Source organism: Microtus oregoni, unplaced genomic scaffold (assembly GCF_018167655.1).
Source record: "Microtus oregoni isolate MIOR12 unplaced genomic scaffold, Mior012 000037F_ref0000500, whole genome shotgun sequence".
Lineage (NCBI taxonomy): Eukaryota > Metazoa > Chordata > Mammalia > Rodentia > Cricetidae > Microtus > Microtus oregoni.
The window spans coordinates 6587450-6614715 of record NW_024543096.1 but is presented as its reverse complement, the minus strand read 5'-3'; the positions used below and the strand labels follow the sequence as shown (position 1 = coordinate 6614715).

General features: G+C 46.5%; 1 protein-coding gene across 1 annotated transcript in view; it reads right to left on the bottom strand.

The window, feature by feature from the left end:
* Positions 1-2923: 2923 nt before the first annotated feature.
* The window catches only part of Kif5c (kinesin family member 5C), a 153463-nt gene continuing 129120 nt past the window's right edge, over positions 2924-27266 (bottom strand). The window contains exons 23-26 of the mRNA XM_041631405.1: positions 26800-26904; positions 20145-20361; positions 18998-19111; positions 2924-6517 (exon numbers count right to left, since the gene is read on the bottom strand). Of these exons, the coding sequence (XP_041487339.1) occupies positions 19005-19111; positions 20145-20361; positions 26800-26904 (429 nt within the window). The 3' untranslated portion in view covers positions 2924-6517; positions 18998-19004. The remainder of the gene's footprint in view (positions 6518-18997; positions 19112-20144; positions 20362-26799; positions 26905-27266) is intronic.

Here is a 27266-nt window from a genome sequence, read left to right as displayed (position 1 = left end):
AGTCTTCCTACGACTGGTTGAAGTCATTCAAATGATGAGGTTGTCTTCACTTCCTGTGAAAATCTCCTCAAGTATAAAGTTTTATATACATCCTTAATTTAAAAAAAAGGGAGGGGGCCCCTGGGGCTGGTTGCTGGTTATTTATCCATCTGTGAAACACACACTTACACGATCATCGTTTTGAGGGGCCATTTTGCTAGCTGTGGAGCAAACAAGCCTCGGAACTAGGCTTTAAATCCTGGCTGCTCCTCTTGCCGGCTGTGAGAACTTGGACAAGCTACTTAACCCCTCTGTGCCCTCTCCTCACCTGTGAGAAGAGATAGCAGCGCCTACCTCATGGGGTTATTAGAAGGATTAGATGGATTAATACATGTAAGACACTTAAAATAGTGCCTGGCACACAGCCAGATTGCTCTCGCGAATTAATTGACTGCTTACTGTGGCTTTCTGGGTGCTTTAAGTTCCTGACGCTGTCACATGTCACCCCAAACAAGTTTGTAGATTTCCCTAGTTTACATAGTCTGTAGCACTCACATTTTTGCTCTGCATAAATCTTCTTAAGGGCTGTATGGTGAGGCTCTTTTCCAGTTCCATCAAGGATATGGTGAGGGTCTGGAAGGTGTTATGTTATCTGGGACTCAAAAACCAAACCAAACCACACCTCACACGAGGCAAGCAGACCAAATGCGGAATCCCAGCCTTTGTCGCTGAAGGCGTAGGGAGGAGAGGCCTCCCACAGTGGCTACCTAGGGTTTTAAAAATGGTTATGAGCTCAACTAACCACACAGAAACTAGTGTCTTCTTTGCAGACTGGATGAAGAACCACCAAATGCCAAGGAGAGTCAGTCCCAGAGTTCAAGAGGCCTCCTGTCAGGGACCCCACTTTGTCATCTTGGGCGTCAGAGCAAGGCCCCCTGCTTCTGTTCAGCGTGTTATATACCGTAGACACATTAGGAGACATGGTTGTCACAAATGCCAGAATTATACCGGCCACACTCACGTCACCAGTGCCTGCTGTGGCAGATACTTTCTCTGTTTGCTTTGTCCTGAGGACACTTCAGCTCAAAGGTTCCGGGAAACAGCTTAAGAACAGGTCAGAGCCAGGGACAGGAGACCCGGAGAGAGACCTCCTCCCAGGAACTGCCGTGGTAGCCCCACTGGGGAACAGAACCTCACTCCTGATTGGTGGGGTCACCTTGCTGACACTGAAGTGTGCTTTGTGGTCTGTTTCTTTCAGAGGACCGCTTCCCATCTTAAACAGGGATGGAGTTAACCACGTAAGTCACCCTCAACAAGGTCCTATCTGGATAGGGCCTCTTCTGAGTTATGTGGAGAATACTTTCTAGACAGATGGATAAACATCATAAAAGCACACCATTTGCAGTGCCCATAGTGACCCTTATTAGCCATTCATTTAGCATTCATCTTTTCAATTTAAAAATTTTCTAAATCGGGCTGGACAGATGGCTCAGAGGTTAAGAGCACTGGCTGCTCTTCCAGAGGTCCTGAGTTCAGTTCCCACATGGTGGCTCACAACCATCAGTAATGACATCTGGCACTGTATCCTGGAAAGTGTATATATAATAAATTAATTAATTAAAAATATATAAATAAATGTGTCTTTATAAAAAATTCTCTAAATCATTTTACTATTTTGTATGGCTGTTTTTCCTGCATGTATTATCGATGCACCATGTGCATGCAGGGCCCTCAAAGGCCAGAAGAGGGCATCAGATCCCCTAGACTTGGAATCACAAAGGGTTGTGAGCCGTGTGTGTGTGTGTGTGTGTGTGTGTGTGTGTGTGTGTGTGTGTACACCTTCACTCCATCGCTCATCTTTCCCATTTTTAATTGATTAAAACAAAAAGGTTTACCATCTGGCACCCATGCACCATTAGTAACATCAACAAAACCTCAAGGACAAGATGGCTTACACAGGCAGGTCCATGCGTAGTCACACAACCCCCGCGCCTTGGAGGCAGGGAATGGTTCTCGCTCTAGAAAAACATTATTCAGCAGATAATCCTGTGGTCTGTCGTTGGTCATTCTCCAAAGGCCTCAGACTCTAGTGTCTTCTCATGAGATTTCAGATTTGTGCCTTAAAACTGAGAACCAACACAAAACGGGATTGCACTTGGCTCAATCATTCTCAAAAGACACCGGGAGGCATTCAGCATAAATACGACTCAGTTCCTCAGATGAATGACAGCAGGCAGGGCACGATGCCTGCCATGAGAACAGGCGTTTATCTCAGGCAAGAAGAAGCTTAGCCATCTCCCTGCTGGTCTACTGAGCTTTGGTCTGATTCTGCCGTTACATAGTTGATGTCACATCTGAATCTTAACCGTCCCCACAGGCTCATGCTTTGAGCACTTGCCCCACCTGGAGTGTCATTCTGAAGGCTGTGGCGCTCAGCTGACTGAAGCAGGTCACTGAGGCGCTTGAGGGTTATACTTGCCTGGGGTTCCAGCCTCCTTTTTCTCCTTCCTGGTAACCGTGATGTTGGCAGGTACTGTGGCTGCCGTGGCTAAGCTTCTCAGCATGCTTTTCCCTACTACAGTGGAGACACCCTGAAACCAGGCACCAAAATAAATCCTTCCATCATCAGTCTTGCCACTCTGATGAGAAATAACATTTAAAAATCCATATTTTTCTCAGAGATAAAGGTAGAAATATTATCTTTTATTATTTTAGTTTTACTGTGCAAATTTAAGCAGATATCAAGCCAATGAAGAGGAGGAGGAGGAGGAGGAAGGAGAGATAGAGAGACAGAGCAAGTGCAAAGCTGACTTAGGTAGTACTACCTGCTGAATGGCTGTTCCTTTTTAATGAATTTCTTTCAAAAGAAGATTCATTCCAACACAAACTTCCCCGCCCTCAAGTCAGATGCCCTACTGAGACTCAAACAAGGACTCCAGACCAGTCAAAGTTTAACTGAGTTTTATTGTCCAGTTTTGAGTATTTTCAAATTATACAACATGCAGTCTGCCAGAGTATCCGTTCATCTTCATTTAGAACCTAGGAGATCACCAGACTTTTCCAAGGGCCGGGGCAGGGGGTTACTTCCAGACCTTTGGGGGACATTTCTATCTCACAGGATAGCTATTTGATACACACTGCCACTCTCCCCATCAAACCACAGAAACAAGTTTCTCCACAATTTTTCTTAATGAACTCTACTGTACAGAACATAAAGCCCAGAGAACCACAAATCAGCAATCAGCAGTAGACACGACACTTCACAAACTAGACACAGAATTCTACAGAGCCCTGTTCCCCTTGAAGCCGCACACACGGCAAGTGTTTAGATGCACAGTTTCCAGTGACTAAGCAGACCTCAGAGAACGGTGCCCCCTTTGGCAGTTATCTGGTCCTTACTCAACATTCTTTTAAAATCTCAAAATGAAGTTATGGCAGTTTTTAACAGTGATGGTGCTTTAGCTTGCTCAAGCTCGTCAGGATGAGACAACAGAGTGAAACTTGCCCAAGCTCCCCTGATGCCTTTCACCTAGAGTCCCCATGGCGCCTGTCCTTCAAAGGAAGGGACTGTTGAGGCCTTATGCTCCTAGAGCTCTCTTCTAGAAAAGGAAAGCACATAAAAACCTTCACGCTCTGGTGAAGTCTTGGTAGCGTGCTGAGACCGAAAAATCACCTCTCTCCATGAACTCAATGGCTTCGAGAAGTCACTGGATCTATTCAGGATGAACGTTCTTATTTCTTCATCTATTCTAGCGCGTATACAAATCCTGATTTTCTTCACCATACGATTCTAGAGGCTTTAAAAGTTTTACCGCCTCTTACTGTTATACTACCTGCTGTCCAATAGAGCAAACTGCTCGGCATTTGAAGAGGTGATATGGGAATGCAGGATTCTCTAAGAAACACAGCTGTTGCTGTGAGTCCCAACCATGACCGCATTCGCCGTCAGCACCCCACGGTCCTGCAGGCGGAGGGTATCTGTATAAACTGCATCTCAGCCCAAACGTTCAAGAAGTGGGCATGAAATAGTAAGTTATTCAGAGCACACATTGACATACACACCAGCCATATACAGCATTATGACCAAAAACTTAACCATCCATTTGGCTGTCCAGAGGTGGGTTTTTTACGTTTAGAATATAGGATGCAATAGTCTTTCAACAATGAAAATTTTTATAAACATGGCCTTTTAAAAAAGCGGCCTGAGCGTAGACTGTCCTGATAAAAGAATTAATAGTCAAAGTGAGATTAAGGGACCAGCTTGAATAAACTAAATAATCTGTTCCAATGATGTGTCTGGCTTTTAGTCACAGTGTGAGAAAATTAGATTAGCGGTCTTATAAAGACTGGCGCTAGATGAACTGACTGGCTGATCAGCAGCTAGCAGAATTATCTCTAAAAGACATCAAAGCCAACTTTCTCCGTGAATAAAAGTACAGCGAATTTTGTAAGGCCCTTGTAGAGATCAAGCAACGGGAACTACAAATGAAAGCTGTCCTTTGAAACTTGAAAGTGCCCCACAGTTCTCCAGAAGTAGAAAACGGGAACCATGGAGGAAATTGCTTTAGAAAGAATCTAAAATAATCCATTTTATAATGGGTTGTTTTAATGAAAGCCAAGAACAGGGTATTACTGACCTGTGCCCAATTTCCAAACACAATGTAGCACAGTTGTCTAAAAGACAATAGCGGGTCCTACAGACGAGAAGCGTTTGATTGGTAGACCTCTTAACAGGCCACCATTTCAGCTTCCAAAGCCAGAGGCAAGTATAGACAGCGAGCTTCTAATCTGGCATCAGTCAGGACCTGATAAGGTTTGCAAACTTGCCCTGCAAAGGACCCACAGACTCCAGACAGCAGCCAAGCAGTTATGCTGAGCAGACGGTGGCAACAAAATTAAACCAAGGGGACACAGTTAGACAAGCACAAAACCATCTCTGTGAAATAGATACTTCAGTAGAAGGTGTCTTCTTTCCACGGCTAGTTAAAAACAAACGCATGTGGCTAAAGGATGACACTAACTAATCAGTCAAAGCGACGTCGCTTTGTTAGGGAAAGGCTATACAAGAAGAATCTGAGAGGTAATGTACATGGCACTCAGTATTTAACACGTGCATGTGCACGAGCACACACATGAACTACACTAGCTTTTTCTAGACCCACCCTCGCAGCCTGGCACAGACTTGACTTCAGTGGTGAGAGCTTACACAGACACTGCGAGCTTACACTTCTCGGGCACATAGAGGTGCCAGGATAGAAGATTTCTCTGAGATTGGCAGGGATGCTACTAACTAACTCTCAAACTAATGAAAACAAATAGCAGCACACAGTCCCGACTTACTTAAACCTGTCCATTTCGCTTGAAACTCTACTACGTGGCAACTGATCCTTTTAGTAAGCCCAACTGGAAGTAAGGGAATCACTTTTAGATTCACAGATTTGAATAAAATAATAACTCAATGTTAAAAAAAGAATCCAGTTATATTGCTTTTTCCACCCCCTAACTGTGCAGAGAAGAAAAAGTCTATTTGGTGCCAAAGCAATTCAAATCAGCAGCTCGCAATGATGGGTTACAATGAAGACAAATTCACAGACAGGCACAACTCTCGTCCATGACTTTCCCCGGAGGGAATTCTTTTCCAGCTATTGGAATGATGCTGGATTTCTTTAGCAACATCTCCTTAAGCTCATGATGATTTGCTGAGCACAGGCCATCCCAATGCAGGTTCCAGGGGATCAGGTGGAAGCGGTGAGAAGGGGGGGGGCATCCCCATCTCCACTCATCCAATTCCGCAGCATTTCCAACACTTCTATAGGAATGATGCTCGAACAACTAGTCTGGCAGAGACTAGTCACTGCAGGTTCACCAGCAAGCAGCTCGGAGGTGAACTGTGTGTCTCTTCGTATTTTCATAGATGTGTCTGAATGAGCAAATTCTACACTGCTACTGTCCAACTGTTTTTCTGCCTTGAAGAAATCTGCTTTGCATTTTAACAGATGCCATACTAAAAGGTATATTTTACAGATCCAAAGATATGACCAGGATATTTAAAATGCTCTCTGGGGTTGGTTTTGGAAAAGTGTTCAGAATGAAAATTTTGAACCCTATAGCAGCACTTTTTTGTTCCCTAAAAATATAAAGTAATGTGTTTATTTTACAGGAAACCAGACAGTCGAGGCGGAGCATGGCCACAGCACTTGGTTGTCTCCTCAAAGACGGCACAGCAGGGCTTTCGTTCCATTCCAATGGGTCAGTGCACTGCAGGGACCTCCCTAGACCACACAGCCCTGGAGGCCGAGGAGCGGGAATGGTTCGGAGCAGAAAGTGGGTATTTTGTAACCACCTCCTTCCAGTCCTTAGGAGACAGATCCAAGCACGTATCTGTACACACAAATTCTACACAGCTCAGACACCTGAATCTGCTGTACTACAGACGGCTGGGCAAGCACGTGTAAAAAGAAATGGAAACTTATATAGGAGAGGGAAAGAAAGGAACGGGTGACTAATATAGTCCTTTTCATGCTACGTGGAGTCGTATCTGTTGAAAAAGAAGGAGAGAGAACACAGGAGTTAGGGATCAGCAGGGATTCGTGCCTCAGCCCTTCGCTTCAGTCTCCATGTTTAGAGGAGAGTTGCGCGATACAAATGCAGTGCAAGCCACTTATTTTATTTCTTCCAGCGTCTGCATTAAAATGTTAAAAATGAAGGGAAAAATGAATCTTAATAATCCATTTATGTAGTCTAGTATTAAAATATCACTTCATTATGTTCACGTGGAGCTATGTTTCACCACAGTGTTGCCACTGAGATTTCTGCACGCCCCAGCCTGAGAGTGTGGTGTCTATTTCTCACTATCTGCGCTTCACAGTTGGGCCTTGGCTAACATAATGGATCATATAGCTTTTTTTTTTTTTTTTGTACATCCTGGAGTTAAGTATTTTTATCCTGACAATCTCTATATGCTCTTCCAAGAGTCAGTACCTTCTGAGTCTGTGTGCAGTCAGAGCAGCACAAAGTATTTCCAGCCCTAAGGAAGAACCAGGCCGTCAGTCACTTGTTAACCGGTATGGGCATCACTGGGCAGGTCAGGCGTGGTCCTGACCAAAGCAGGTCAGGCATGGTCCTGACCGAGATGTTCCACAAAGAGGGGACTTATCTTGAGGTGTGTTTTTGTTGCAGTGGAGTCATTAAAGTTTCAGTACGACACCCCTTTCAAGTTCACTCTGCCTCTCTCACTAGAGGTCTGTCCATCTGGTCCTGGGCAGGTCCACAGGATGGGTGTCTTGGACCAATCCTTCCTAGAAGCCAACCCTGAGTGGTCCTCCTTTAATTCTAGTAAATTCAATACTCAGAACATACCCAAAGAATCAGTTCCCGCCAGCATCATGGGGGCCTGGCCCATCTGTAATCTGGCCTGAGGATTTCCTGCAGAGCTCCTGGTACCCTAGGGTTGGAGAGGTGGGGGGCAGGCATGATGGGCAGGTACAGCCTTATCCTTATGAAACCCAAAGGAAGGGGCACAACAACACAAAGAACACCTCATCTGCTCTCTTGAGTTAAACAAGCCTCCATGACGAGACACGACACGCTGTACCTCCCATTTCCCTCTAGCCTCAAGTCCAAACTGATGCCCACCGGCAATGTCTTGCCATCCTGCCTTGGCACTTTTGCTTTGTTCCTTCCAACCTCTTCATTTATACTGTAAGCGGCATCACGTATTTTGCATAAATAAACACAACATAAATTGTATATAAATACAAAAGAGGAAGAGGAACTGGGCAGGAGAGAGGACACTTGGCACTTTTTAAGAATGCCCGTCCCTCTTGGACCCACGCAGTAAGCAATCTCATCTGGTATCATTTCCCACACTTAGAGCCCTGCCCGATTAAAAGGAACTTAAACAACCTTTGATGATAATCTTGTAACTTCTAGAAGCTACAGAAAGATAAACAGTTTATAGAAAGGACACACTTCACGTTTGGCCTTTCTGGAGAGAATCCACGCTTCCTGTTGAGTACAGAATGAAACTGTCATTTCCAATCCACTTTGAGCTGAAAGCCAACAGGAAGCCTTTTTGAAGACCAACCCTGAGATCCTACTTGTTCACTCTTCCAAACAGATCAGAGCCCTGGGCAGAGGGGATTGGTCTTCCCGTGCGCCTGGAGGCAGGGAGGTGCAGGGTGCATACCTTACATTGTGAGGTTATGGACTCACACAAGGACTGCCGGCAACCCATGTTGACACAGGAAGTATTCAGCATACAAATGCCGTGGTGTAGCCTCAAAAACTCCAGCAGACCATGAAGTGACAAGATTTCTACAAGAAAGATGGCATTCAACCCCCGCCCCACACTCCCCTGAAGTACAAGATCCAGCGCGTTTTGGCTAACACTTTGAACAGATGGGGGGGGGATGGGGCACAAAGGAGGCCCAACCTTACTTAGATTAGTCCCCTCAAGGGCAGTGAGAAAGAGGTGGGTTGTGACAGGCTCCTGAAAGAAAAGGCAGAAGCCAAAACAGGGTCCTTTTGTCTCTGCAATGAATTGTCCCCCCCACTCAAATTTTCAGATCTTTGTGGGTGAGCTAGAGTATCCCTATCTACCTTCCCACTACCCGGATGTCCATTTCCTTTAATGGATGCACCACAGGAAATGGAAGCAAATGTTGAAGGCAAATTATTTTGCTCCACAAGAAAACCATAACTGCCTGTTTTCATCTTAACACCCACGCCTGTGACCTCCTCTCCAGTGCTGTAGAAGAGCTGCTCACTTGCCTAACAGTTGCCAGGGAGCGGACCGAGAACCTGGCAGTGTGCTGACCTGAGGCTCTGCCAAGCTGAGGCCAGCAGTTCAGAGGAGGAACGTGTGACCAGATATAGAAGGAAACAGAATCGCCTTGCTTTAGAAGGGGGCGGAGGAGGCTGAAGGAGCTAATTATATATATAAGAGTTTTGCGAGGAGTATTTAGATTCCAACCCTCAACTTCGGCTTTTGAAATTGCTTGCAGTAGGTTTAAGCTTAATCCAAACAGTACATAGTTTCATCTTTCCCTTTGCTCAATCCCCATTTATAAGAATTGCCAGTTACTCTTTGCTAATCATGGTGGCACAATCTACAGGAGAGGGGGAAAAAAAATCGTTCCACATTTATGACGGGAGAAATGCAAAACCCAGACTACTGAAGCAAGCTTTTCCTGGTGCCACCAAGTCTTCCTCTGCACCCCAGGTGGTAGTTTCCAAGTCAAGTCACCAACAGCACCCACGGCAGGAACCTCCATCCTGGTCCCTGCAGACCCATTTCTTTTCCTTAGACCCCAGCACCCCCCCCCCCCATGCTCTAAGATGAGTCAGTATTGTGAAGGTCAAACTTTCGCTAAGTCCTTTTCTGGGCTTTTTTTTTTTTTTTTAAAGTTCCTTCCGTATGGTCTTTTCAGATCCCTACATAAAGACCCTAAACTCTCCATGCACTACTGATCTCCCCTGAAATGACAGAATGGATGCTTCTTCACACAGTCCAGTCGAGGCCAAGCAGAGGAAACAGAGAGAAGGCAGAAGCAGCATGGAGAAGTAGCTGACCTATCAGAGCAGACATCGGTGTAAAGCAATGGCAGTTAGCTAAGGGGTTTCAAAAAACCATCTTTCCCTAAAAGTGTCATGTCTTCCTGCACTCATTCATAGGTGCATACCCACATACAGAAACACCAACACACACACATACACAGAGTTAAATAGAAATAAAATGTTTAAAAGGTGCCCATTGGTTAAGAACCATACTGCTCTTGCAGAGGACCATAGTTCAGTTCCCAGCACCCACACGAGTCAGTGTTCACACCCTCCGGTAACTCTAGCTACAAGGGAACTGCCACCCTCTTCTGACCTTTGGAGACATCTACTCTCATGTGTATATTCCCACACACGGACATACACAAAATTAAAAACAAAACTCCTTTTTAAGTTATTTGTGATAACTTATTTAAATGAACCATTCACTAAAAGTTTTACTTTCAAAAATTTATATGATACATACACATATAACAAATAAATAATAAAAGCCCTCTTGTGCCAAAGGGTGCAAAGGGTGCAAAGGGTCCTAAGGCCCAAACTTTAAGAACTGGCACACAGAAGCTCTGAGTCCCTAGTCTAAGGCCCAGTGTGGCGCTTCTCTTTGGGACACAGAATAAGGAACCCTGGTTTGGATATGCGCAGAAACAGAGAGCTGCTTCTGCTAACAAGCCCTGACTCTTCCCTCGGGCCCACGAGGCAACTGAAAGTGGGGTGAAACATGGCAGCCCAGTCTCTTGTGCCTTCCTGCCTTGGGTCCTCAGCTTACTGCTTCTGTTTGGTCCCTTAGCCACTCACAAAGCTCGGTCTAACCTAGTTCATGTCCTTTCAAGCCTAACAGTAGAGCGACATCATTGTCCTGACCTAACCTGAAGTCACTGTGAGTCTTAGGAAGAGGAAAGCCCTCATGACAACTCTCCAACCCCCCAACTTTCTACCCTGCACCCCTACTCTTACATGAAAGCAATAATCCATGAGGGTCAGGCTATGGCCTGAAATAGAAGTAGCCATCTCCTGAGAACCACCCGCCTCAGCAATAAGGGCTTCTGCAGACCCCCATAGAGCCAGAACTGAGAAAATAATAACCAGCCTGCACGTGGACCAGCACGGCCCAACTATGCATATGCCTCTTGCCTCTTGCCCCCGTTCTCCCTGGAGATAAATGTAAACATAAATCTTATATCAAGCGCTCTGAGGCAAATTTGGGGTCAGGAGACCTTATTTGTTTCTTTACCTGAGGTGACCACACCAAACAAGTCTCCCTCTGACTTTTACCATCTGCCCAGCATATGGGAAGGTGGTCCAGCCTTGGTTCCGGGGCTGCCTGTGGAACCTGTACTTTTACTTTGGTTAAGAAGCTTCAAATGCCTGGTCTGTCCCCAAAGACCCAGAGTCATAGGAGCACACTGACACACTTACCATCAAAGGACCCTGTAAGTAGGTGCTGGTCACACACAGGCACAAAGACAAAAAGTGACTTGGCCAGAGAGTAAGAGCCCGACTCAAACCAGAGAGATCCAGCCCCACTTCGAAGCCTAGTCATTGCTTCTGGTCATTTCATTCATCGAATGAATGAAAGAACTTTGTGATCATGTGGTGGCCTGAATGCTTGGCCCCTATCATCTCATAGGAAGTGTGGCTTGGTTGGAGGAAGTGTGTCATTGTGCAAGTGAGCTTGGAGGTTTCCTATGTTCAGGATACTGCCCAGTGTCTCGGCTGATTTCCTGTTGCCTTCAAGATGTAGGACTCTCAGCTACTCCTCCAGCACCATGACTCCATGCTCCCCGCCATGATGATAATGATGTAGGACTCTCAGCTATTCCTCCAGCACCTTGACTGCCATCATGCTCCCCGCCATGATGATAATGAATGGAACCCCTCAAACTACAAATGAGCCACTCTAAAGAAACGCTTTCCGTTATAAGAGTTGCTATAGTCATGGTGTCTCTTCACAGCAATAAAAACCCAAACTAAGGCAGATCATCTATCCGCCAACAGCTAGAACTTTAGAAGAGCAATATGAATGGTCTAGAGGTTTGGGGGGCTGTGCCTGTCTGGAGAATGCCCCCAGTAGACTCAGTGTCTCAATCTCAGGGGCTAAGCTGACAGCCACATCTGGCCCACCATCACTGTGCAGTGTAACCCCATTTATGCCGAGGACAGTGAACATCTTAGGGGTCCACAAGATAATTCACTTGTGACTGGGTGTCATAACCAAGAAAGGGTGACCGTGAAGGGACCTCCTAAAAATGGTGCAAGACAAATGGGATTTGGGTGATTAAGACAAAAGGGCACAGATGAAAAGACAGACACACAGACAAGAGCAGGGTGAATGAGCGTCCCCTTGGGAAATTCAGCCAACAGCCAAAGTCCTAAAAAGAAGAGTCTTAGCATTAGCATAGAATTAGTCAACCGCTAAGCAAGGAAACACCATTCTTCCTGGATGGAGGAGGGAAGTGGTGGACAGGGCAGGAGTTCTGAGGATATTGGAGCTTCTTCTGATCAAAGAGAGACACCCATACTGCAACTGGGCCAGAAGTTTAAGGCTTCAGCTTCCTTGTAAGTGAAGATGGTGAAAGGGTGAGTGTGTTGAGGGAGAGGGGTATGGGGGTAAGGGGAGTGGATGGTGTAGGGACTGGGGGGGACTGGGAGCCAAGGAAACACGCAGGGGAGAGCTGCGTTAGAATTACTGAACCTCCCATCTCTGCTACACACCGGACTTTCGCTTGCACAAGCCCAGTTTACTGCGATGAGGCTAGAAAGTAATGCGTGCATTCTAAGTGGGTGGGTCCATCAGGGCAGGGCAATGTTCCCTGCTGGAGCCAGCACACAAGCCAGGCAGCTTCAGGAGTCACGATTTCAGGCAGGGTCACAGCTGACTACTGCACCAGCAAACAGCAACGGCCACAGGTAGAGAAACTCTATACATCTATGCCCACCCCATCATCCAGGAATTTAAAGGTGCTGTTTATACTAATATTCCACAAGCCTATTCACATTCGAGATCCTGAAGAAGCAGGATCAATCCAGGGGCTGAAGCAGAGGCAGGATCACAGCAGGATGCCCAGGCTCCTCTGGGCCAGGCTAAGCTCTGGAAGTGGCTGCCCGAGAGAACTTTCCCTATGTCTCAAAACATGAAACCAGAACAGAAAACCATTGATTCGCTTCCTTAAATATATTTCCCAAGTGCTAGATAACACTCTGCATCCAAAACGGCACTAAGCATTTTACCAGTGCTTAGCAAACATTCCCCCACACCTATAGCCTCATCCTCATTTTCTCTGCCTTTAGCTGTCTCTAAGCTAGCCGCTAAGCAGGGAAATGAGGCGATGCATGCCAGCACAAGTAGAGGCCTGCTGTGGTTTTAACAGAAGGGGTGTGATACCTTGGTCTGGTCAAGGCATAGCAAGCAAGGGCCCATGGACGGAGCAGCTGCAAGTCTCATTGAACTTTGCTATTTATTTTCAATGAAAACTCAACTCGTCTTTTATTAAATTTTGCTAAGGTTAAGTTGCTTGGATATTTGATTTGTGGTTTTGTTTTAGTATCATTTCTAAATTGGTTTTGACTTTATGGCCATGTTAAATATGTAAGAACAGGGAAAGTCTGCTATTTTAGATTTATAAACATTTAATTATTATAATAAGTTCTGTCAACGTTATGGGGACCTCTGAGAATTGTATTCCTTAGAAATGTTTTTTACCATTCATATTTGAGAAAGAGGTAATGGTCTAGACTCATGGTTCTCAATCTGTGGATCGTGACGCACCGGCATTCCAAAGACCCTTTCACAGGGGTCACCAAAAGACCATTGGAAAACAAAAATATTTGCATTATGATTCACAAAAGCAGCTAAATTACAGTGATGAAGTAGCAACGGAAATAATTTTATGTTTGGGGGGTCACCACAACATAAGTAACTGTGTATTACTGGGAAATTACTGTGTATTACATTAGGAAAGTTGAGAACCACTGGTCTAGATATAAGGGAAAGAGATAAATAAATATATCCCCTCTCTATATATATGTCGATACATAAATATCTCCGCATACATCTACACACACACACACACACACTGCAGGGGGAGGGGGCAGGAGCGACAAATACACTTTCAAAGTCTTAAAAGGTGAGGATTCAGCAATGCCCTCCTAGCGCCATCTGGTGGATACATTTGAACAAGTCCCGCTGGAATTGCCAAGAAAAAGCGCTATCCTCCAGGGCCCTCAGAACCAGAGCTGGATAAATATTTAACTGGGTGTCTACGCTCAGTGTGGAGCCTCAGACAAGCACTCCACACTGCCTGAGAGGGCCATTTCACACCTCCTCTATTCCCAGGCCGGCAGCCCTTCTTCCCTGCACCCCGCCTGCTGATAACCTACCTTTTTCATTTGCTTGAGAAAGCAGGCCTCGGGCTGGGCAGCTTGGCCTCTCTTTTGGCCGCCACACCTCCCTTCTGGCTGCACCTGCACTCCCACCCCTGCCACCTGAGCTGCATGGGAACCACCAGCTGGTAATCAGGTGTAATAGCATCTGCTTTTTATTTTATTTTATTTTATTTATCATGTATACAATATTCTGTCTGTGTGTATGCCTGCAGGCCGGAAGAGGGCACCAGACCTCTTTACAGATGGTTGTTAGCCACCATGTGGTTGCCGGGAATTGAACTCAGGACCTTTGGAAGAGCAGGCAATGCTCTTAACCACTGAGCCATCTCTCCAGCCCCCTAGCATCTGCTTTTTAAGAGAAAGGCGCCTATCTCAATCAGAGAAATGTGGGATTGAGATAGGCACCTTTCTCATAGCATCTGCTTTTTAAGAGAAAGGCGCCTATCTCAATCCCACATTTCTCCTTATCTCTGCCTTCCATCAAATATAGCCCTGCAGTTTATAACTCATTCCTCATCATCCCTCACCCCCACTACCCCTTCACCATCACTCCCACCCCCCCACTACTACCATCACCCCACCTACCACCATCCAATATCCAGTTCCACACAAGATCTCTTGAAATTGCCCAGGGTCACCACCATCTGGCTTTCACCAATCCCCCAGTGTCTGTCTCCCTGTGACCTTACATCTGCCTACTCAGACCTTACATCTGCCTACTCAGACCTTCCCTGATGTCACCTCCTTTTTGTGACCTCTTACTTGTCAGTTTTCAGGCCTGTCCCCACCGTCCTCTCCCCTGGTCTGTGAACCATCTCTAAAACATCAGATCTTAAACACACTCTATGGGCCTCTGACTCTGTCCTCTGCTGAGCTTCAGATTCCTGTACACCTACTATGGAACAATTTCCCCCAAATTGAAAAGTTCTATCCTTAAGACTATGAAAATAAGCAACCTACAAGTCTCAGGAAGTCTCTGAAACTGATCAGCCATATAAACATCTCCACTACCCCAGCAAGGTTAAGGCGAGCAAGACTACAGAGCAGTCTCCCACCTACTGAGCTACCTCACCAGGCTTCCAGCTGGACTTTCAGTGATACAACTGTCTTTGGGTCATCCTCATTCCTGCAAGTAACCCTAATCAATCCCATTGATTCACCAAGTGACTTTGGTGCAATCACTACTTTGGTCTGTTATTGGTTCCTTATCTGGGATGAAGAGACATTTATTTGCATTGCATCTCCAAGGAATAATATCGCACCACATAAATGGTACCTAATCAAGGAAGGATATAAACCAAAGAAGGGCTGAGGAGGGGTGGCTGATTGGCTCTTGCAGTGGTCGTTAAGACATGTAACTGAGGTTGAGTTCTGTGAGAGGAAATCCTAATAAGGCTACCTTTTCCTATATTGTATGGGATGGAGTAGTGGAAGTAGTGGCTGCAGCTTTCACGAGATTTGTGATAGGACATAAAACCAAGGCCACGTTGTCTGTTAGTGGATTCTGCATCTTTGTGGGGAATCCCAGAGTGGCCATCTTCCTTTGCTTGGCATGGGGTAGCATGAATCCTCGATGAATGGAGTCTACCTTGTGACTACGGGATGCCTCCACAGAGCCGATGGATTGAACCGTGTGTTACAGTCTCAGAGTGTGACGCGTGTGAGATGAGTGTGTCAGTAGCCTGGCCCCTGGTGTGGGTGGAAAGACATGTAACTGAGGCCTGGATGTCTTCCCAGGTAGAGCTTGGTGGTTTAAGGGGGAATTACAATGGGAAAAGAACATGTCATAACTGCTTGTCTCTATATTAGCCCAATTTGGAAAGGAAAGGGGAACAAACTGGGGTTGACAGAGGCATTGCCTTGCCACTTCTTATGGATGCAGAAGGCAACAGTCTATGCTAAGAAGCCCTTTCTGGGATCCAAGAAGCTGGAGCCTGTGGAAGAAGTTGACTAATGAGGAAGAAGAGAAAAAGGAAAAGTTACTTAAAGAAAAACACACACACATACATGTAGCGAGCTGCGTGGTGTCACACCTGATGGAGATGTATAATCAACTCCTGAGATGGCTAGGGCCTGGCCTATGCTATGATCACGCAATGATTATCAGCTGCCTGCATATGCGTGAACCTATGGGCAGTGCCCACCTGGCAGTTCGGGGTTGGCAGCCCATGCCTACTTAAGGGCCCAAGTCCTAGCGCGACTGGAAAATGGCAGTAAATTGTAGTAAATACCTTTAAGAATGCAACGTCCCCGCTCAGCAGGAAGTAGCCAGACAGATTGACAATGCCCAAATTCCCTAAAACATAGTTTAAGCGGGGCCCTTTCAGAGCAGAAGCAGGATCAGCTGAGCTGCTAGGGAAACCAAAGAGGTGCACGAGGGAGAAGGTGTCTTCCATGCACTCAGCTGACAAGAATAAATGAGCCACGGGGGTATGGCAGCTGGGGTGTGTTGTTTGGGGGGCTGCTGGGGGAGCAATGGTTTCTGACTGCTTCTGGGGTCATGGCAAAGCCACTCCTAATGACAGGAGCAGGCAGAGGAAAGCCAGGGAGGGGAAAGCAAAATTGCCTCCCCTTCCTCTCCTCTGTGCTGGCCCCTCTGCTACCAGTTCTGACTGCCCTTGCTGCTGCCGCAAGCACAGCCGTGGCTGTGGCAATTGGCTCAGCTTGGCTGTGAATGGAAGTAGCTGGGGCTGTGTGTGATATGAAAAATTTAGAGAATTGTCTAGCTGTCTTTTAGGTAATTGGTCTGGTGAATTCGAACAACAACTGGAAAAGCTGCGAGTGACGATGGTGACTGCAGATTCCACATGCATGGATACCAGCCTGGCAGAAGAACTATCTTCCTGGATCACTCCATGGATCATCTGAGGGAGTGGGCAGGAATAAGAGCCCTAACAGGCTTTAATGGTGCTTGCCTCCCTGGTATGCCTATGGTGCATTTGTCACAGAAGGGTTTCACAGCATCGCAATGCAGTTATGATCATTCAGGCCTTCACGGCCATTGAAGCAGGACAGTCTCCCCAAGTTTGGCTACAAAACAAAAGGGGGAACTGTAGCGAGCTGCATGGTGTCACACCTGATGGAGATGTATAATCAACTCCTGAGATGGCTAAAGCCTGACCTATGCTATGATAACGCAACGATTATCAGCTGTGTGAACCTATGGGCAGTGCCCACCTGGCAGTTCGGGGTTGGCAGCCCATGCCTACTTAAGGGCTGGGAGAGGTTTGCCAGGAGAGAGAGGAAGGAAGAGAGAAAGTAAATAAAGTCCTGGAATAAACTGCAGTGAGAAGAGCTCCGGTGGTCGCGTCATTCCTTGCTGGACGAGGTGGGGCGTGACACATACACACACATATACACACATACACACATACATACATACACATACACACACATATACACACATACACACATACATACACACACACATACACACACAAAGAGCTGAGCAGTGGTGCACTTCTGTAGTCCCAGAACTTGGTAGGCAGAGGCAGGTGGCTCTCTGAGTTTGAGGAGACCCTGGTCTACAGAGTTGAGTTCTAGGACAGCCAGGACTACACAGAGAAACACTCTCTTGAAGACAAAAAAACAACAACAAAACCATAGCCCCCAGGTCTGATCTCTAACACAGAGAAAGGGAATATCACAGAAGACAGTACAGAAAGAATGTTCCGATAGCTGGGTGCTTCCTGTGTGTACCTAGTAAGTTTCAGGAACTTTCTGGGCCTTGTGGATTGTTTATATCCTAAATGTTAAGGGGCTTCCTTCCAGGATGGAATGCTTCAGTTCAGAGGAAATTGCTATACCACATTCCACGTCTTCCTCTATCTCTTTACATTCTTTCTGTACTGTCTTCTGTGATATTCCCCCACCAGGATTGGAGGTTTTTCTGTGTTAAACTGCCCAAAATACCTACCTTTCAGATTTTGTCCTCACTGCTGACAACATGCAGTCAAAAGCAATTCGGTAATATCCAATTTATTTTATTTCAGATTGGAAGCACAGTTTGGACATGAATGGGCAGCTCACTGGCAAGCTCATTTCCGATCTGGTGCTACTGCTGGGTGTGCTGTACCCGTGCAGACGACCTAGGCCTGCCCTCCAGCTCCTGCTCACCTGACCAGGCCTTGAACTATTCCTTGGTGTTTGGGTAAAGCTTCAGAAACACCCTTCTGGAAGCTTCCAGCTGGGCCTTAGCAATGCTGCCATTGTGCCCTGTGCAAGCGTTCTGCTCCCACTGACTCACTTATACACTGATTCAGAAAGGACTGAATAAATCAGAGCTCTCCTAGGTTGCTCTTGCTCTTCAAGACGTCACTTGATATTTGCTCACCCGCCTTGTCCGCTAGCCTCCCTAGCGAGGGCTCACTGCCCGGGAGCCACGCTCATGATCAGCTGTCACCTGGCATCTACACACTCAAAGTCTGAGCTTTCTTGTGCCACGTCTTCTGGCCCTCTCTTGTCCACCTGCCAGCCCAACCTATTCAGTTACTCAGGGTAGGCTTGGCTCTTCCCTTTCTCTCTCTTCAAAAACTTTCACTTTTCCTTTTCTGCTGTCAGAGCAATGTTGAGCATGTGGGTTGCAGGACCTAGAGCTCAGAGACCACCGTCTCAAAGAAAAGTGGGTCTAGGCCCACATTCCTTAAAACCCCATCTCTCAAGGCTTGCAGCAAGTTCAAAAACATAATGGTTACGGGCTCTTTATATTCTGTTCCTGAGACTAAAAGCTACCCCTATGTCTCTCTGTCTTTGTAGACACAGTTGCAGAGGGAAGCCCTGCAGACCAAAGAAAGCTCAGAAGAGACACTCATCATCCTGAGAGGCCATTAGGTCGGGCCTGGCTCAGGGCTGCACCAACCTCAGGGACCCATGGCTAGAGGACCCTATGACTCTCTGTGTTGACGAAGCTAGTGTTGTCTGGATCCCAGGCCTCTCCTGGAACAGAGCTGACTTATTTCTACTAGAGAATGTGGCTGGAGGTTGGAGTGGGGTCCTGGAGTAGCAAGACGGCTCTACCTCCACAGAAGCCCGAATCTGCTGCCAAGAGAAAACACCCCAGACGGCAGGGACTCACTCTGCATTTACTTCTGGTAGTGGGTGGGGTTTGAAGAGCCACCTCCTCCTCCTCGGACAGCGTGGACAGCTGTTGGAGACGATGCCGGGTAATGTCCTGGCCGGATGGGCTTGGCTATACCCCCAGAGGAAGGAGAGAGAACACGGTCAGTGACAGCCAGTCACAGTGCTACTCAACATTGTGCTACTTGGCTGTACCTCAGACCTTCCTGCCACCCGGAGGCCTGGCCTCTGAGAAGTACAGCTAGTAAATTTAGGGCACCCATGTAATTCAGGGAGCAGTGAGAAAGAACTGCTTGATTAATCTTCTTATTTGTAAGCATGAAAAACAAAATAAGTAGAAATTAGAAGCAAAGGACTTTGGGTTTTATCTGCACTGGATCCATAGTTCCCTATGGATTTCACAAAAATTCCACCTATGATGAGTTTTCTAGAAAAAGTAGGCCACAATTTTCAGTAGATTCTCAAAGGGCAAGAAATCTAAGAAATTCAATATATCACTAATCTACAGGATTTTAAGAATGGAAACACAAAGGTGCTATCTCACAATACAGCTATAAAACAATATCTGCTGGAAAATAACGTTATATGTTATTAGAGATGTTTCGATTAAAAACAACTCTCAAGAACACCTGTAAGCCTCTTTATTCCTAGGCAGATGCCTGCCAGCTTCAGCCTGGCATCTAAGATGGAGCAGTAGCTATGACCACCATCCCTATATGAGCAAAATGCACAATTCCATAGGCCTGAGGGCTTGAACTTCAGGCCACCATTCAGCTTCCAACAACACCCCGTACTGCCAGCCTGGCTCTTCCCAGTTATTTCCTAACTAGTGCTTGCAAGAAGCTTTCCCTGAGGCAGACAGATGGTCCCCTTCACGATCCTGCTGAGAAGTAATCGTATATTACATTGGTTCCAAGAGCATGCCTCTGTTTACAGCCAAAAACTATAGCACAGCTGGCTCATGGGGCTTAGTGCACAGCTCTGAAGAGCACGCTACACATGGCTATTCAGGAGGACATGCTCTCCCAGGATGAACATCCAGGGTGCCAGGAATTCCAAGGCCCACAGGCTCTACCATCTCCTTTCAGATGAGTGATCTCCTAAGTAAGGGTCATGGTAGCTCCCAAGCCTTGGGATACACATACCGATCTGGGCTGAGTGTGCCCTCCTGGCCATGTTCTTGGCTCGCACAGCCTCCTTGATGCGATCCACCTCCTGCTGGTAGCGCTTCCGGTCCCTCATGGCATTCTCCTTGGCCTCTTTCAGTGCGCTCTCCAAGGCTTTGACGCGCTCGGCAGTGGCACGCAGCCTCTTCTCTAGCTTGGGGAGCTCACAGCGCAGATCTGCGTTGTCCCGAACCAACTGCAACAGAGACACAAAAGCTGGTCTTGAGCAAGGCTGTGTCCATGGCAGGACAAAGACAAGCAAGGAGAGAGACAACCTGCTTAGCAGCTGAGCAATAACCCGACTAGGTTGTCTTTGATGGTCCATACAACCCTGATTCACTAGGAGCCGTAATGAGGGGAAAGGAGAAAAGTAGAAGCCATATCCAGCCACAGGATGCGTCTATTCTGGGACAGGACTTACTTTCTCTTTTGTTTGAGTGTGTACTGGGGAGGAAAGGGGCTGTGAGGAATTTATTACTCTAGTAAACATGCACCATCTGAGAAATTCCAAGTCAGCAAATGGGCACACTCTAGAGTTCTCTGCAGACCCTTCTTGTAGACCACTATCTGTATTGGCACTAGGTTGAAACCCAGCTCTGCAACATATCCAGAGGCTCACAGGGGACAGGGGCGGGATACTATTTGTTCCTTCTTAGCTATGACCCATAATGAAGAAGTAACAGGCCGACCCCAGGTGGGTGATAGGTTCCTATGCTATCATTTCCTGCCATCTGACTTGGTGTAGGAGCTGAGCCACACCAAGACTTGGAGTTGCATATACAGAACAAAGGGTCACAGTGACTCTGTCACTCAGAGACTGTACCCACTACCATGTACCGACTCTTCACTTTAGCCTTGTTACAGCTGATCGTCATTATCAACGTGACTCAAGTCAGAATCTCATTCATGGTGAGACATGTGTCTCTGAGGAGATTCTCAGAGGCTTCACTGAGGGGAGACCTATCATGAGTGCGGACAGAGCCACCCCATAGGCTAGGGTCCTGTGTTAAAAAAAAGGGGGGGGGGAGAAAGCTGAAAAGGGGACAGCCTGAAGAGCACCCATGTTCATCTTCTCTGCTTCCTGGTATGCCCAAATGCGAGCTGACTCCTGCTAGCACAGCAATAAGCCAATTCTCCTGCCATGCTTTTCCTGTGCTCAGAGACTGCACCTTCAAGCCATGGGAGAAAGCCTCCCTCCCTTGACCTGCTTGTCAGGTATTTGGTCACGCAAATGAAAGCAGTACAAACACAGAGAAGTGGACCCAGAGTGGGAAGGTACTGCTGTAAGAAGCCTTTGTTCTCAGGGATACTTTACAGCAGGAATTGTGGAGGAGCCCTGAAGTGGACCTGCAGCTGTGAGGGGCCCTCCAGTGCCATGGACAGAGCTCAGAGGACTCTTCTGGTGGGCATTTGGAGAGTGTCAACAGAAAGGACAGTGAAGGCTGGGCTCATGCAGTGGCAGGAGTACTGTGGACTCTGCTGTGAACCAACCTAAAGACCCGTTATATTCTGACAAAATAAATAAACAAATAAACAAACAAGTAAATAAATAGATAAATACACTTAACTATATTCTATCTCTGCCCTAAAAATTTGAGCAAAGCTAAATTCTAAAGAATGAACTAATTAATTTGAGGAGGAAATGTCAAGATGGTATAATATTCGGGCTGTGGCATGGCTATTGCTTACTATTCTTAGATTTGAGGTGGAAAGGAACAGAAAGATATAAAATATGAAATCTGACAAGGATCGGAGCCCGAGAGGGTTTAAAGTTGGTATGGACTGGGTGGCTATAACTGTTAAAGAGAGTAAAGCCCTTAAGGGAAACTTGCAATTACAACAGTAGAAACGTTGCCTTTAGGACAAGATCTTCGCCCTACCCCTGAGCTCTAGTCTGACAATACAAACATGTCTGAAAATCTTTCCTTAGAAAAGAGAGTACTTGAGACAGCTTCTAGGGCATACTGCTAGGGTAGGGCCACCCAGGGGAGAGTTTTTACAGGCTCAGCCTGGAAGACACACCGAGATCACTGCAGCTGTGGTCTGATGGGGAAGACTACATTTTGAGGGATAATGGGACTTTGGAGCATTTACATGATATTGATTTTGAAGCCATGTAACATCTAAAGGGGAGAGGAGGTGTCAAAGAAGCTTGCACCGGCGTTCCATAAAGCCGGTAAGGCCCGGCAGCATATACTGAAGAAAGATTACCTGCACGGTACTTAGGACTGAGTTGTGCATACACTGTGACAGTGAAGCCCAAGCTGTAACGGAGGCACCGGGATACTGGAAATCTACAGATGTGTAGGTCCTGAGTAGAGTCAGCCCAAGAAAGAGGCCACAGGTAGCCATGGCAACAGAGCCTGAAGTGTGGGCTATCACAGCCTGAGATGCTGGATATGGAGCTGTAGGGTTTGGTGTTTGCCCTGCTTCTTTTCTAACTTGGGTTGTTCCAATATTTTTATGCTTTTCCCTTGTTTCTTCCTTTTGAAAATTTTTCATTTTGGTTATCCCCCTGTAGGCGCTCACAGTTAAAAATGTTACCTTTAGTCTCAGAGCATACTCTGAACTTGGGCTTTTAAAAATGTTGGTAAGACCCTGAGAGATGAGCTAAATGCATTTTACATCGTAAGATGGCTATGAATCAGGATTGGAGAGATGGCTCAGTGGTTAAGAGCACTGACTGCTCTTCCAGAGAACTTGGGTTCAATTCTCAGCACCCACATGGAAGCTCACACCCTCACACAGACAAACATGCAGGCAAAATACCAATGTGCATAAAATAATTTTTTAAAAAGCTAAGAATCTTATTATTATCATTATTATTATTATTTGTGTTTTTTGGAGTCAGGGTTTCTCTTTGTAACAGCCCTGGTTGTCCTGAAAGTCACTTTGTAGATCAGGCTGGTCTGGAACTCACAGAGATCCACCTGGCTTTGCCTCCTATGAGCTAGGATTAAATGTGTGTGCCCAGGCTCTGTTGATGGCTAGGAATCTTCAAGGACCAAGGTGTAATGTTTTGGTTTAAATGTGATCAAGGGACTGGAGAGATTTCTCAGTGGTTGAGAGCACTTGCTCCTACAGAAGACCAGGTTCGATTCCCAGCACCCACAAAGTGGCGCACAACTGACTGTAACTTTAGTTTCAAGAGATCTGGCACTCTCGCCTGGCTTCCTTGGGCACCAGGCATGTACATGGTGCACAGATATACATGCAAGCAAAACACCCATAGACATGAAACATAAGAATAAAGTTAAAAGTGAAATAAAATTGATCTTTTTGGATGTCCAGTGAGAGGGATAGACTGATGGTGCCTAACTGTCCACTTGACTGTCTTTGTGATCGTAGGTCTACGCATACCTTCGATAATTTCCAGGAAGGGTTTAACTATGGGGGATAGATCCATCCCGAATGAGGGGCATTACCACCCCACAGGATGTTGGACTGAGGAAAAAAATAAAAAAAAAATAAAAACCAGAGAAAGCCTGATGAACTCCAGCATTCTACTCTCTGTCACCTGATCTGCCCAATTGTGAGGGAGTTTCTGTCACTGCAGCCATCCTGGCAGGAGGGAAGACCTTCTAGAGAGAGACACTTGTGTCCCCGTCTTTGGTTACCAGACTATCGAGACAATGATACCCAAGGAATTGGAATCTCCCCAGAAGTTTCGGGCTGGGGAAGTAGAAAGGCTGAAGTCCTGGTGCCAGCCAGGAGGACCTTGTTTCTCGGGAAGAGATCTCACCCTGTTCTAACAATTTGTAAGACATACCGGACACAGAGGCAGAGAAAAGAATGAGCAGTGATGGGCAGGACCAGAGTTTGACTAGTGATGGGCAGGACCAGAGTTTGACTAGTGATGGGCAGCTTAGTTATACATTGTCCTTGCCCTTTATTTAAACCTAATCCTGAAAACACGCCACACTGAATTTGGGGTGGGGGGTGTCAGTGGACCTCCTTGCTTGTTCCCCTTCTCAATGTGACCACACTGATTAAGTATTTCTCTGCCTTTCACCATGGCTCAGCGTTTTAATTGCTATTATTGATGACACTGGCTGAGCTTAGCTTGTTGGGACTGCAAAGGTACAGGCTTGCACCCCGAAACCTCAAGTAATGCCCCGCAGCTGTTAACTAATCTTGCCTCCATGCATCTCCTGTCATGATGGATTGTTGCTTTCAAACTGTCATGTAGAATAAATCTGTTTTCCCTAAAGTTGCTTCTTGTCAGGCATTTAGTCACAAGAATAGGAAAAGAGATTGCCACAAGATCCACGAGAGTCTGGCAGGATTTTATTTCTGTCTCCTTTCTTCAGATCAGAATCCTGCTGAATGCCCCCTCCATCCCTACCTAACCTGTCTCATCCCGTTCAAGGCTGAGGACACAGAGAGAAATCATTGTACTTAATCTTTTCTCTTGAGTTACCTTAAATTCTAAGAACATCAGGACCAATCCATAAATACCTCTGTGGCAAGAAACTGCCATTATCCCTAAGGAGCAGGCAAGTTTGCAGGACATGTCACCCTAAGATAGAGACAATCATCATGAAGGAGAAGCCGCAGTACTACAGATTGCCTTGCATGGGACCCGCCCAGCCTAGCTCGATGGCACTGCTGGAGCCCAGGGCATGGCCCTTTAATCTCCAGTTATAATTGCTGGAATCCAGATGGATCAGAGAAAGGATCAAAAATCAGAAAAAGGTATCAGAGCAAGCTGCTCCTGTTCTGACCTATTTTGCTTATGCCAGCAGCAGCTCCATGCCTGGCAGACTTGGCTTTCAATAAATATTCCTTGAATTCATGAATAAAATAATGAGTTGCAGAGCCAGATTTCAAGATGCCTGGCGGTCTTTGCTTCTGTATTTCTCATTATCAGCTTGCTTGAATGATTTCACTATGTTGATCTCCCATCCTCTCTCTGGGGAAAATGTCATCAACAGCTCTACGGAAACAAACTTCACAAGTCGAAGAGAAATGCCGTGCCATTAGACCTGGCCCCAAAAGGTTAGGCCACTTGTACCCTACACCAAACCCTAAGAGGGAAAGAGCCATGGACATGCTGACATTTACAGAAAGAAAGGGGGGCAAATGGCCTGCCTAAGTCACTGCCATACTGGCCATGTTCATTGCTCTCTGTCACTCTGGATAGATGTCAGGAAAACCATCCCAAGAAACACCCAAGATGGCCAAGGCAAGATGAGAACAACAGAGCTCAGGTTGCTGGTTCCAGTCTCTGGGTCCCCAGCTGTCTTAGACACTGTTCTATTGCTGTGAAGAGACCCCACGACACTTTCTTATAAAAGAAAGCATTTAACTGGGGCTTACCTTCGGCTTCAGATGATAGTGCATTATCATTATTGGAAGCATGCAGCATGCTGACAGACATGGGGCTGGAGAAGCATCCGAGAGTTCTGCATCCTGATCTACAGGCAGCAGACAGAAAGTCTGGGCCTGGCATGGGGCCCACCTCCAGGGACACACCTCCTCCAACAAGGCCACGCCTCCAGTCCTTCTAATCCTTTCAACATAATGCCCCTGTTAGCTGACTACGCATTCTAGTCTGTGGGTCATTCTCATTCAAACCACCACACCATCTGTGGAATGAAGTGCTGTCTCCCTGGCGGTAGAATAAGGGACCTGAACCAGCTCAATCAGCACATGTACTCTGTGGAGACTTCTGTTCTACAAAGGGGCCTCAGAGATGCCAGGGAAGAGCACAAGGCCAGTTAGTATGCAAGGGTGGGGGGAACGCAGGATGGAAACACAAGGCTCAGCACTCACTCCAAGCCCTAGAGTGTGTCCCCTTTCATTTTCTACATATAGACTCCATATAAGGGGATTCCGTCAAAGGAAGTCAGCCTCATTAATGTGTGTGTGTGTGTAGTCTTACCTTGTATGTGTACAGGCACTTGTGTTCTATGGCGCACATACAGAGGTCAGAGGACATTTCTCCCCTGCAGTATGGGTTCTGGAGACTGGACTCATCAAGCGTGGCAGCACACAACTATGCCATGAGCCATCTTGTTAGCCAAAGAAAGTTTTTCCATATACGGAGGAAGTTAGTGAGGGCTAGAGGCCTGGACTTTTCTGTTTGGTTATTAAGAAATTTTATAATGTTTTTGGATCACATCCACTCCTCTCTCTTCACCCTAACTCCTTCTAGACCTACCATCTTGTTGTCGCTTTGTGACAGGATCTTACTATGGTGCCCAGGCTAGTATTAAAATTTTAAGTAGGGGGCTGGAGAGGTAGCTCAGAGGGGGAAGAGCACTGGCTGCTCTTCCAGAGGTCCAGAGTTCAATTCCCAGCAACCACATGGTGGCTTAGAGTCACCTATAAGGAGCTGGCGCCCTCTTCTGGTATGCTGGTATAAAAGCAAGCAGAACACTGCATGCATAACAAATAAGTATATCTTAAACAAAAAACTTAAGTAATCCTCCCACCTCCCTGGTAGCCAGGAATATAGGTACATGCCACCACTCCCAGTCAAGAGTCAGGGATTTTCAAGGACACAGCACACACATTCTCTGACCACGCACAGACATCCCAATTTCAGAACTGTCTGTGGTTGCAGCCAAGCAACCAAGGCTGAGCCACGGGAGAGCAGAGGTTGGGGGTGGGGTACAGCAAGCTCACCCACCTGCTTGTGCACCTTGGTGAGCTGTTCCAAGTTATTCTCCAGGAAGGAGATCTTCTGCTTCTGGGCGGCACTACCCCCTCCGTCGTCACTATCCAGCTCCACGCTCTGCATGGACACACATGACCGTTAGTGGCACGCCCCGCCGCCCTACTCACCTACCCCGTGTTCAAGATACATCAAAGCTCTTGAAAAGGAAAAATCCCCAATCCCACTAAAAAAAGACAGTCTGGAAGTGAAAACAAAGAGAAGCTGTAGAAGTGTCCACTCCGTGGACTTTCTGACAAATTTGCTTGGCTTGCGCTTAAGTGTTGTGAGAGGAATCTCTTCAGAATGCTGGGAGGAGAATACCTTCAGATCTGCTTTTGTACGCTGCACACATTTCTCTTTAATGAAACGTGCCTCTTCCCTGCAGGTAAAGAGAGTCTTCTTTTCAAAAAGTACGCGCTCACAACTTGTTGAGAAGAACC